This window comes from Limulus polyphemus, unplaced genomic scaffold, assembly GCF_000517525.1.
Source record: "Limulus polyphemus unplaced genomic scaffold, Limulus_polyphemus-2.1.2 Scaffold2056, whole genome shotgun sequence".
NCBI classification, from domain to species: domain Eukaryota; kingdom Metazoa; phylum Arthropoda; class Merostomata; order Xiphosura; family Limulidae; genus Limulus; species Limulus polyphemus.
This window is the reverse complement of record NW_013667666.1, coordinates 99,980-113,870: the sequence shown is the minus strand read 5'-3', so window position 1 is coordinate 113,870 and position 13,891 is coordinate 99,980. Positions and strand designations below refer to the sequence as shown.

At 35.1% G+C, this 13,891-nt stretch overlaps 1 protein-coding gene across 1 annotated transcript in view; it reads right to left on the bottom strand.

Moving 5' to 3' along the window:
* The window catches only part of LOC106465802 (annulin-like), a 51,882-nt gene extending 40,827 nt beyond the window's left edge, over positions 1-11,055 (bottom strand). Inside the window, exon 1 of the mRNA XM_022393747.1 lies at positions 10,646-11,055. Within this exon, the coding sequence (XP_022249455.1) occupies positions 10,646-10,793 (148 nt within the window). The 5' untranslated portion in view covers positions 10,794-11,055. The remainder of the gene's footprint in view (positions 1-10,645) is intronic.
* Between the last annotated feature and the right edge of the window lie 2,836 nt (positions 11,056-13,891).

The window sequence follows — 13,891 nt, the reverse complement described above, 5'->3', positions numbered from 1 at the left end:
TCATATACTTTACTATTTCTCTGGTAAATTTATTTCTTTGTATATTTGTACCATGTTTAATAGATTTATCAATATATACATGTTAAAAATTGTAGTGACAAACAAATGTTCATATACTTTACTATTTCTCTGGTAAATTTATTTCTTTGTATATTTGTACCATGTTTAATAGATTTATCAATATATACATGTTAGTAGTTCTGACATAGAATAGTATCCTTGATTAGAGTACATGATCTTATTTCAGACATCTTCGGACAATCTGTTTCTTAAATGGACTTGTGGCATAGTGGTATGTCTGCGGACTTACAACACTAGAAACTGGGTTTCGATACCCGTGATGGACAGAGTACAGATAGCCCATTGTGTAGCTTTGTGCTTAACTTCAAAACAAACAAACAAATCATTACGAGTACCGCGATCGTTGCCACCTCATGAATTAATATTACAGATAAAACTGAATGTATAAATGCGCAGAAAGCGGAATTGAAACTCAGAAGCCAGATGTCAAGCCCCTATCTTAATCAGATGAAATGAATTTCGAATTAAGCCCTACGTATTCGAATGCGCACGTTTTACACCCTCGTTCTAAGTTGGTACGAGACAGTGTATCAACATTCGCAAATGTACATTCTTCGCCCCAAATTCCTGGGTGCATGATTGGTTGTTTAAAGACTGCGCCTACGTCAAGAGTATTGCTTCACTTGACAAAACACAAACCCTTCGCTTACTACTTTAAAATTAAAAATACCCAGGACCAGCACAACTGCAGTAAGTACGAGACAAGGAACCACACGAGTAAATAATTACACTTTCTGTAAGCCCTTCTTACAATGTAACACAAAACCACGTGTCTCACTTTAGTAGGATTCTTGAATATCTATGCACGTGAAGCAATTTACAAGTAATCACTTGACTGGAGGTTCCGTTTTCTGCTCATTGGTCAAAATCTCTTCCTTGTTCATTTGTTTTAACCGGACGAGATTAAACCTTATTAAATGAAGAATCCATTTATATTTTCTTATTTGTTTTAAAGTTTTTATAATTATTATTTCAAGATTAATAATAATAAATATGCTTACAAAGTCTTTTACGCATTCAAACGTGATAAAATTCAATTCTGACATTTGGGAACCTAGTGGTATTCACTTTTCGAAATTTCAACAAAGAATGTTAGGCTTAAGTGCATATCCTTATACAAAAAACACTAAAGACAAATCAGGAGGAATGTGAGAAAAACCTGCACTTTTTTTTATCATAAATCTTAGGCGTATTGATTACTAATATTACCCATTATAGTAAGTACTATAGGCCCAAAAACTTCACGTTTTCCTAACAGACACACATAAAAAAAAATGTAGTTGGAGATTTCGTTTATTTGGAATGGAAATAGTATTCTCTATCAGCTTTACTTTGAGTTAAACCTGGTTTTCATATTTCACAGATACAATCAATAACATCAGCCAAAACAAGCAAACGATTTTCATTTAACTATCACTGTACAAGCAAAAAGAAGAAAAGAAAAAAGATTGCTGATGAAGTTAATAGAGGGCCAAAACGAAAAGCTAACACTAGGGTGTGGATGTTTTCTCTTTATTGCTAGCTGCCATCCTGAAAGTTTTCTTTCCAAACTAAACTTAATACACTTCGACAACTCTGTCTCTAAGTAACAGTACAGAATAGAACTAAATATAACGTGGAAGCGGGGCGACAAATGCTGAATAAACACCTTTTACCTATCAAACAGGCTTACTTTTGACAGAAAAAGGGAAGGAATAAAAAAAAAAGGAAGTAACCATATATACAGTTTTCTAAATTTATCTCCCAGCCATACACACATTTCTGACAAAATGCATACTTGAAATATTACTGAAGAAATAACTGCACAGAATATATTCCAACGGCTTGCAATATGATCTTCTACGTGTGTATGCTGCATTGCTTTCTGGATAAATTGTAGCACATGTGGTGGTCCATTATCGCTGTTCTTGAGAAGCTTTACAAATGTTGTTTCTGCTGATTGCATATGTTGGATACTGATATTCATGTCGTCATAACTATTACACGATATAAATATCAATTGATATTTTACACTATACGAGGCTTTTCTCGCCCATCAAAAAGTGCGTTTTTTTCTTCTATAAAATAAATTGGACAAAAACAGTCCCAGGGGAACAAGTCTGGTATTCAGACCTGATGGTACTATAAGTAGTTTTTCAAGTATTTTTATTGAATTATTTAAGAATGAAAAATACTTGTTTAATTAGAGAGTTCACAAAGTTAATATTTTCTTCGTTAGAACAGTTGGTGTGTGGTTAACTTGATCATTTCTAGTAGGTTTTTCTTATTCAGGTTAGTTTACAAAACACGATGACATAATCTTGTTGCTTCACTACCCATTCAAGCTGTCTCCAGACTTTTATTTTCTAAAAAGTGGGTTCCTCTTCATCAAATTTTAATATCTTCTTGATTAGAATAGTTGGTTGTGGCCAACTTGGTCATTTCTGGTACTTTTTTCTTATTCAGGTTAGTTTACAAAACACGATGACATAATCTTGTTGCTTCACTACCCATTCAAGCTGTCTCCAGACTTTTATTTTCTAAAAAGTGGGTTCCTCGTCATCAGATTTGAATATCTTCGTGATTAGAATAGTTGGTTGTGGCCAACTTGATCATTTCTGGTAGGTATATTTAATTCAAAATGTCCTCAGGTAAGCTTAGAAAACATGCAAAATATAACCAGAATGTTGGGTTTTGATAAGCCTAGATGTTCAATTTTTGAACAGGATAATCATAGAGAACACCTACGCATCAGAAATGATTATATCTTAAAATACTTATACTCTAAAGCGGCTAGATTTAACCAGAGGCACATTGATAAGCACATATTTTATTCATAAAAGTTCGAACACTGTATACGGTATTTCAAAAACTGCTACAGTAAGGTAACAATACGCTGTCCGCCATTCTCACCAGCACATGAAGTTTATTTCCATATGAAGCTACTGGACGATGTTCATTGGCCCTTACGATATCAAGCACACTGATACGTATTTTATCCAACTCATCAATCAAAAATTTTTGTGGAAATGTGGAATTTCGCGCAAAACAACACGAGGGCTATCTGCGCTAGCCGTCCCTAATTTAGCAGTGATAGACTAGAGGGAAGGCAGCTAGCTAGTCATCACCACTCACCCGCCAACTCTTGGGCTACTGTTATACTAACGAATAGTAGGATTGATGATCGCATTATAACACCCCCACGGCTAAAAGGGGGCGAGCATGCTCGGTGACAGGATTTGAACCCGCGACCCGCAAATTGCGAATCAACTACCATTGCAGGAGAGAGAGAAAGAAAACGAATAGAAACAACGTCCCACCAATGTGCGGAGCGTATTTTTACAGCAACGAGACGCGAATCAAAAACCCCTAGACTCAATCTAACACGCTAATCTATCGATCAATACCCGGTCAAATAAAATTTTAAAAAATACTCGTAACTATAAAACATTGTAACTCCATCTACTGTATCTAGTCTGACTTTTTAACAAAGCTGGTTGTTTTTCCACATAAAAGTGTTTTTGTATTGAGTAAACAAAGAGGTTCTTTATACAGATTTATGTACTTGAAAACAACACACACACAAAAAAACGGGTTCAGTTTGATTCTTGGAAAAATAATTTAAATTGCCATCATAACTTTCAAACGCACTTGGAATATAATTGATCCGTTTGATCACAAATTGTCGTTTCTCAACACAAAAGATCTAATATTATTATGATCCTGTGGGTATTGTGTAGAGACAGGACACGGAAGGGTAAACCTTAAACTGTTCCGTTTGCATTCAGTGAATATTTGTAATATCCTTATCCTAAATCAAAAAATAAACCTAAATTTTAGAAGATTGTTACATAATAACGTCCTCACTGTGTTGTTATCAGTGAAAATGATGACACAGCTGAATAGATGACATATATATAAATAGTGAAGAAAAGTATCTTACTATGAACAAATTATATATATTCATCTATAAAAATGTTTTAAATGTCTCGTCTATATTTTCCGAAATTTATTTTTTTCCGGATACAAAGGGCCTGTCATGGCCTGGTGGTTGGGGCGCTCGACTCCCAATCTACGGATCGCTAGTACGAATCCCGTCTATCAACATTTGTTTAGGTTTCAGTTTTGTTCTTGCAATGTTTTGTTACGAGTGTTTTCTTTCATCGGATTCGCGATTTGAGTAGCGCGGGTTCGAATCCCCGCGTCACCGAACATGCTCGCCTTTTCAGCTGTGGGTACGTTATAATGTGACGATCAATCCCACTATTCGATTGGAGTAGCTCAAGAGTTGACGGCGGGTGGTGTTGAGTAGTTGTCTTTCCTTTTGTCTATCATTGCTAAATTGGGGACGACGAGCCCTCGAATAGTTTCGCATGACATTCAAAAAACAAAGTTGTTCAAACGTATTTTGACACAAAAGCAGACATAGAATTTTGAGCCTTATGGTTTAAAATAAATAGGTGGTGAAGGAACACCACACACAAAAAATAAATAAATAAATAAATATATATATATATATATAATTGTGGTGCTCATTATTCTTAATAAATAATGTAGATGCTCGAAAGCTTTTACATCTAAAAAAAGAACAGTAAAAAACAAGTCCTCTGTTAGGGAACGTCAAACTTCTGCATTTTGTTGGGAAGGGACCTCAGATACGTCCTTAAGCATTTTAAACACAACTAAAATTATGCAAGACTCAAAAATATTTTCAAAACGTCTAACCCGAACAAATTAGTATCTCTCATTTAAACCTTTAATATATTGTATACGTTTGTTTCAATTGTTTTTTTTTTTTGGTTTGTTTTTCACGAAAAGCTGTACAGAGAGCTATCTGCGCATAACCATCCCACATGATACATTATAAAGAAGGCAGCTAGTAAGACACCTACCGCCAACTCTTTGGTTATAGAAGTGACAGTAAAATTCCACTATTCTATCAGATTAAGAGTAGCCTAAGACTTGACGGTGTGTTGTTGTTGACTAGCTGTCCTCCCCCTAGTCTATCACGATGTGTTGTTGTTGTTGTTGACTAGCTGTCCTCCCACCTAGTCTATCACGGTGTGTTGTTGTTGTTGACTAGCTGTCCTCCCCCTAGTCTATCAACTAAAAATTTGCGAGATTTGTTCAAATGGCTTTTGCGAAAACATCCGAAACAAACAGTTTAAAGCATTGTCAATGTTTCCACGAAACATTTCTTCAGCAAATTAATGCCAAATGCTTGTGGCAAATACACACTTAACTTAAATATTTTTTACAACCTTTACTTTTTTTGTTTGTTTGTTTGTTTGTTAACACTTACAAATTCATGCTGGGGAGGGGGCGGGGTTATAGATTTGAAGCTAAGATTATTCTTCGGTGTAAGTAGCAATGTAGTTTTGTAAATACTTCTATTTGGCTGAATCTAAATTAACTTTGACCTTTGGCTGAAGTGTACTTTCCCTACGGGAAGTCCAGGAAGTGGAATATTGTGAACCATAGATCCTGGTTTAAACTACTTATCTAAGTATGTTGATTTTTCAACTACGAATGTATTTTAACAACTGTACTAACTGTCTGTCAAACTAGTGAACTCCCACAGTGTTTTTTAAGACACTGAAATGTAACCTGATAGTGCAGTTCTTAAGCCTCGGGTATGAAGTGGCGATACCTCATGATAACGGGGTTGAAAATTACACAGTCTCACTAAGTAGATGTCTTTTGTCACGCCCTTTGGCACCAATTAATTGATTAACTCTCTTGTACACCAGTAAGTAACAAATAATAATGATAAAATTAAACTTAAAAATGTCGTTGTTACCGACTAGTAGTACTTATGATTTAAAAAAAAATATTATAGAAAACAAAAATTTGGAAGGTCGATATGTTTTGTATTACCTGTTTAGAAAGTTTTAAGACAAAAACTTTCTAACCCCACGTTGTTCTAATTTAAGCAGTGAACACCTGGGGGGGGGGGGGGGTGTTACTTTATTAACAAATTGTTTAAGATGTACTTCTATACATGTAGGCCGAGTGGCTAGCGTACTGGATTGGGGATCCCAAAGATCTCGGGTTCGAGACGTGGTATTACCAAACACGTTTCGCACTTTCAGTTCAGTTTCAAAATTTGGCACAGGTGTAGCTTCATTCTCTCAAAATATTGTCGTCTCTGAGTAAATTTTTGAATTATCTCAGCTGTTTAACAATGTTTAATTTGTTGTTAAAAACAGCTAGACAATGGTCTATCTGTGTTCTATCCCAATTAAGAGACAAGGGTCAGCGTTAAATAGATTGAGTGTTTAGTCGAAGGTTGATAAATTATTATTGAATATCAACGATATAAATCTAAATTGTTTGTGCTGTAAGTACTAACAGAGGTTGAAAGATTTGACATTATTTCAATACTTTCCGAAATTCGACTAATTATGCCACACACACACACACCGAAAATTAGTTTCGTAAAATATTACAATATAGGTAGATGGTTGAATATTTACTGTGAAAAAAAATCATAATAAATTACTTATTACAAATGACACAGATCGTCACGAACTTGAGTTCATTTATACCTTATGGATTTCCATTTAATACACGTAGCCTGTGGATTATATTAAATTTACGGGCGAGGTTCAAATAGTCTGAACTTTCCTTTGAATATTCTGAATGAAATTTATTGTAATATTGTCGTTAACTTTTCACATTTCATTTTCAGAGAAATGTGCCAATATTAAAATGTTTAAAATCCAGGCTTTTATTTTCCTTTTCCCTTCACAATTTTCAGAATGTTAAAGCTTTTCTTTTGTCAAAAAACAACATAATTTTAGACACGAATAAAGACCATTTCATGTGCTACTTGTAGAGAGAGAGAGAGAAGCCTACTTAGTTTCATACCCCCCCCCCCCCCCCAATTGGCAATGTCCTCTACTATAATGGAATGTAATACCATCATTTATATCAGAATGAAAACTTTAAATCTTTCTTATTTTTAGATTCAGAAACATTGTCAACATACTTCATAACTGGTTATGTAACACGGACTCCTTTCCAACAACAACAGCCAGATAAAAAAATAACATAGTCGGAATGTAATTGACATTCGAGTAATCTACCGATATGCCTTAGGCTAGATGAACACCCCCTTTTTTTTTGTACGAAATACTTGTATTATTTGGTCATTTCAGGTGATTAAATAGTTTTTGTTTTTTTACGTCACACCAAACAGCTTGTTAAAGTATAGCTATGTTTGTTGTTTGCAGCTGTCTTTAACTGCAGCTAGACAAGCTTCTGTATAATTCAGTAAATTGAGTTGTATTGCCTAGTCTCTGAGCATTCAAGTGCACAGGATGTCGGTAATGAACTGCTCCCCCCCCCTTCCCTTCGACGCTGTGGCTCTTAACTCTCTGTTGTATGGTTAAAATGGCATTCCACAATATCTACACACTTTTTCTTTGTTGGTGTACATAAGAAGGTTTGTCCTCATAATTTGGACTTTCTACTTCTGAGATGAGTTTAGATTAAATTCGATGTGCGAGTGAATAAATAAACATACTATAGTAAAAAAAACAACACACACACACATTAGAGTAAGTACTTTTCAGGTGTTTCAGAAAGTACAGGGTTCGAGTATAACTTTAAAACGGTAGTTGTTTTCAAAGTTGCCTAAAAGAGACGTTCATATAACCTCACATCTCAGAAACGTAAGCAGAAGTTATTTTACTGATACAATCGCATTGATACTTCATACACTCAGCATCTGAGACTCGAGTCGCGTGTAATAACAACTTCAATTACATTACATCCTTGCCACGACCAATACCTACAAACGTAGTTCGACCAGTAATTAACTATTTCTACTCTTGCGTATTTTTCTGCTCATGTCTGTCCTTCTGTTCAGACATTTTTGTCGCAGATAATCAAGACACTTAAGCCAAATTTACATATATTACCCTAACTAGAACTGGTGTTTAGTGTGCTTGACGTAAACGAAATTCTTTGCAGTCACGCCGAAGTGTTGTCAGTTTCAATGATTGTGGCTCGGTGTAATCCTCGTGCAGGGTTGGTAAGGGGGACCACAATTGTAGATTAATAAGAGAAGCCCACCCAACTTTAAACATACTCTGTATGATCTGAATTATCTTTTCATTTATTACCCTCTCTAGAACTGGTGTTTAGTGTGCTTGACGTAAACGAAATTATTTGCAGTCACGCCGAAGTGTTGTCAGTTTCAATGATTGTGGCTCGGTGTAATCCTCGTGCAGGGTTGGTAAGGGGGACCACAATTGTAGATTAATGAGAGAAGCCCACCCAATTTAAACATACTCTGTATGATCTGAATGAAGGAGTATTTCTTGAGGGCTGAGTAAAGATGATTCAGCTGGCATAACTAGCGTGGGAGGTTCAGGAAAACGTGTTACTGGTCCTCTCTTACTCAACTTCCACAACATCGACAAATATAACACAAAGGCGCCAACGCAACGCTTCGAGAATTCTGTAATCCACCTACGTTATGTTCAGACTAAAACACGAACTTCGAAACGTTAGATACAAATTCCACCACTCGTGTGACCAGAAGTAATTCTAAAATCAGACTTGATCTACGTGTTCAATCTGTTGTTACAGAAAGGATTGATTGAGATTAAATAATACCGTTATATTGAACCAATCACGTGACAAAAACAGGGGCAAACTCACTCGCTTCCGAAACACGTACAAAGGCTACATGAAAAAAAAACCACCAACAAAGAACAACCAGTATTAAACCTAATCGGACTGAACCTCTTGAAAAACGTTTTTTACGATGTATGTGCAGAATTGTTGTGCATTATTAATTATATCTTGAAGTGTGCTGAAGCCTTTCCGCTTAATACCATAGGAATCCGATGGGCCTGAAATATTTATGATAAAAACAGGCCCGTTGGAAACGTAAAAATGTTTGCGGAATCTAAGTTAAATGTTAACCCTCAGAAGTGATTAGAAGTATGATGAAACATTGTATTCTCCGAAATTATCTACAGTTTATATTAGGTTGAAATAAATATTTGCACAATCATATTGAAGAATACATACGATCATTCTCGGTAGTAGTCATAAAAAAGGGGCAAGTAATTGTGTAACACAGATACTTCCGTTCGACATATAGATTTTGTAATTATAGGATAGTTAACTTATCTTGTTGTGATATATATATGTATATATAAGTGTGTATTTAGATATATTGTGTGTTTTTACTTATGAAATATTTGTTCTAAGAGAACAAAGTTTCGGCGTATTGAGAATCTAACGTTTCGTTCATGGACATGGAACAAGGTGTTTCAATATCACATCATTAAATCACTTTGGACATTATCGATAACTACCACTGGCGTTTGTCTTCTTCTTCTCTCTGCCAAAAGTACGAGAATAATGATGTGAATACACAATGTATGACAGTGAACGGATCTTTCGATAGTCTGAGAACACTGTCCAGAACATATGATATTACCAGTAGACCTCATAGGCTTGACATGCTGTTTGAGGAATGATGGTTGTTGTTTTTTTTTAAACACTCTCTACTGGGTTCAGGCTTTCCGGAATAGATTTTATGATTTACAATGTGCTTCTGGACTAGTAGAAGCTATGTGTTGCTTCAAGCCATAGATGTCGCTGTTTTTACACACGTTATTTGTTTTACATGTCACCCCAGCTATGCTTTTTAAGTTTACTTGTCAGTTGAAATTTAGTAAGACTTAAGAAACATTATCTCCACTCAGTCTTGACCAGTACATTACTTTATGAGCCTATTACGTATTTTCGTGTTGTTGTCTGTAACATATAAAACATAAATTTTGTTACATTAAGTTGACACTTCGTGTTAGTACTTCCAGACCGAAACTAACCGTACAAGTGATAGTAATACTAGCAGCGTGAAGGGAAAGGCGGGAATCATCTTAATTTCCATTCAGTTTTATGGGTGATACATAATTGGATTTGTCATATTATGTTACCCATAAAAGTCTGCCAAAACGATATATTTGTATAATAATAATAAATCGTGAAGGATAAAATAAGATAAATACAATAATAATACTAAAACGTGAAGGATAAAATAAGATAAATCACAATAATAATACTAAAACGTGAAGGATAAAATAAGATAAATCACAATAATAATACTAAAACGTGAAGGATAAAATAAGATAAATCACAATAATAATACTAAAACGTGAAGGATAAAATAAGATAAATCACAATAATAATACTAAAACGTGAAGGATAAAATAAGACAAATCACAATAATAATAATACTAAAACGTGAAGGATAAAATAAGACAAATCACAATAATACTAATAAATCATTAAGGATAAAATAAGACAAATCACAATAATACTAATAAATCGTGAAGGATAAAATAAATCACAAGAAACTCGCTAAGTTGATGGGGTTTCATCAAATAATAAAAAAACAAAAAACATTTGCTCTTACAAACAGAGAGGTAATTTATTATTACCATTACAAATCATGGGTGCTTAGCATATTAAGTAAAAACAACAAAGTAAAACATGGAGAACCTAAGTTAAGCATTATATTGAATATTTACACAAGAAACAGAGGCTCATTTGTACTCACGTTTCACCTCAGTTGGGGGTTTCGGGAGCTCTGTAACGTCCGAACCCGGGGGTTTAGGCTTTCGAGAAGGGGTGAGAGGGATAGCACTCTCCTGATTTGGCCGAAAAACCGCTCGAAAGGAAGACAAACACGATAGACACTTCCCCATTGCTTCGCGCGGATCAAACTTACGAAAGTAGTCGGCAGATTAGTGTGCTCGGTTTGTCTAAATTCAACAAAACAACGGATTAGTTGAAACTTTCTAACACACCTAACTTTACTAAAGTTTCAGCTGCGCTATTTTGGCTACCCTATTTGGTAGGCAGTGTACGAGGGTGAGGTTTGGAAGGAAGCAAAGCCGACTGTACACGACCGAATCCTCTTTCTGTACTGACAGTTGTCTGTGGGGCGCAGAACACGTAGATGCGAAATCCAGTACCAGTTCTTGCTGTGCAAGCTGCATTCCAGCTTCCCCCCCTCCTCTCTCTCTCATCCGGGCTATCCCGTTCCGACGTAAAAGAGAACTATGGTTCACTTTCAAACTTCAGTCGCGTTCCCATGCACGTGGACATTTGTGTGTGTCGAGAAGGAAACCTACGAGAAAACCAGGCGATTGTTTACCACTTTATCTGAAACAAAGAACAAATAAAGGTTGAAACACAAAACATTAGTTACCCACGCAAGGTTTAAAAAAAATCAGTCAGAAATAAGTCTGTACATGCAAAACGTGGAACTAATGAAATAGACATAAAAACGAAAACCGGATTTGAATAAAACTGTGCTCGAAAAACAAACAAACGTGATTCACATATACAAAGTTAGAATTTACGTATGGCAAATGTAATACGGATAACACGCTCCTACGCTTAATACCAATACAGATGAATGTTCTTACGTAACTTATATATATATATACATTTAATTAACTACAGTCATGAACAGGTTAGTTTTAGTTTCGCTCTAAGTACATAATTTACCGTGATCTGAAGTTATTATTATTATGTGTTTGTTTGTTTGTAGTACAATATAGAGTTGTTCATTTCTTCAGCAACAATGAAGGTTTATTACAATGTTTATATATGTATTGTATGATAGATATAAGTTGATTCACTGCATGTTTATTGTTTGTTTTTGTATTAATATTTTGTTGAATTATAAGACAACGATTGGTACACAACGACACCTGGAGTTAATATCGTACCATTCACATGAATCATCCACTTTAATCGTATAGTTTCGTAGAGAATAAATTATGTTTTTATAACCTAAGTTATACGTATATAAATGAATTATAATCATGTGTGTGGTGACACTCATAAGCCACATTGATACTTTATTTCATTTCTGACTACCGATTTCTCAATTCATTGTGCACACTTATTATGACTCAGCACACACACATACGCATTACACCAAGTAATTTTGTTTATTAAATTCTCGTGCGACTTACGTGAATGTTTTTTCCTGGGTAACAGTGTGTCATCAGGGTCCCCTTATTCATCCCTCTACAGAAGCGTGAGCGGCCTAATGGTTAGCTTTCTCGATCTATACATTTGAGGGTTTGCTGTTCGCGTCCCGTTACCGCAAAAAATGTACCTTTCACTTTGGAACCATGGTGTTGGTTATAAATTACTGTTCAAATCCTGAGAGGAACCCAGTAGCCGGCCACCTTCCCTCTAATCTATCTGTTTTAAATTCCAGACAACTATGGTAGTGTAGCTTCTTGAGTGACTTCTGAAGCAAACAGACAAACCCTTTCTTCACGAAGAATACGTTGGTGTCGTGAAAATTGTAACTTAATCAAAGTCCCACCAGTTCAAACAAATTATTTATTTAGTACTACTATTAATAGGACGTATGTTTTTCAGTGTTTATTGTTATTATTTTTAATCGGTGTTTTTCAGGTTTTTTTTAGTTTAGTTTTATATAGATTCCATAAAATCGGTGTTTTCGCTTTTAACACTGTAATGAGTATACTAATATACCATAGATTATCTGCAAACTAATTACTCTTATGGGAGTAACACCAGGTGTGAAACATAGTTCTATTTATATTAAAGCTTTGTAAGAGTGGATATTATTTTATATGATTACCACTAACAGACGAAACGTGTTCCTTTTCCTTCAGAATAATATTTCCAAAGCAATGTAATTCGTATGGAAAGGGTTAAATCTCAGGAGCACAGTAACTAGGAAATGTAGGGACGGTAAACTGAACAACCATTTCCGTCATTTAATGGAAAAATACTGGTTTCACTTTTTTTGTGTATTATCGGGTTTTTTTTTATCGATTAAAACCGAAAACCAGAAGTCGTAACTACTATATAAGCTGAAAAGGTACCACACTGCGCTGTCGGACTTCGAAATCTTTCTGTTCAGATTATAGTGTATGACTGCTAGAAATGAGCCTGGCTTATCATTTTTAATTTCGTATGTTTCATTCAAACCATTTTTAGCTAAAATATTATTTGATCGTGCATATGAAATATTCATTACATGTGAGGTTTTGCATCAAGAATTCTTACGTAAAATTTCCCAATTCTTGTCTTAAAGTAAATGCCCCCCCCCGCCCCAGTTGCATAGCGAGTATCGAAACCGGTTTCTAGCGTTGTAAGTCCGCAGAGATGCCGCTGTGCCACTGGGGGGCGACTTTTAGCATAAAGATGCTGTTTGTGGTTTTTAAACTCACCACTCTAACCTAGATGCTAGTTATAAAGAGTGTGATGCTAGACTTGATGAATGATAGGCTAAATTACTTGGATATCAGTTGGCCTTGATCTGTGTTAAAGATCACAAACACTGTTTCGTAACATAAAGCATTAGGCTTCGACTAAAGACGGTCTACAACATATGCATCGATTTTCAATATTAATCACATGAAATGGTTTTCAAATTATACGCATGCTTAGATCATGTTTATATTTGGCAGAAATTATGTTTGATGTTTTTTTGACGACATAAATAGAGCTTCAACCGTTACTATGTCTGTCGTATCCCAGCCGGCCTGATGAGCATCGGTATTAGACGAAAGGCTTAGTCGGTACTGAAGATAGTAGATAATACTTTCTTCCTTACTTTCACTCTTGAGTTCTTAGAATTATTCTTCTTAAAAGGTGTTTCGGAGAATAAAACTATGAAAATTCTAAATCGGGTTTTTTTTTTATTATTATTATTAGTAGTAGTAAAACAACGAAACATTAACCGCATTACATTATATTTAATTCCCTTACTTACAGACTAACTGAAAATTTACGTTTGTGGTTCAAA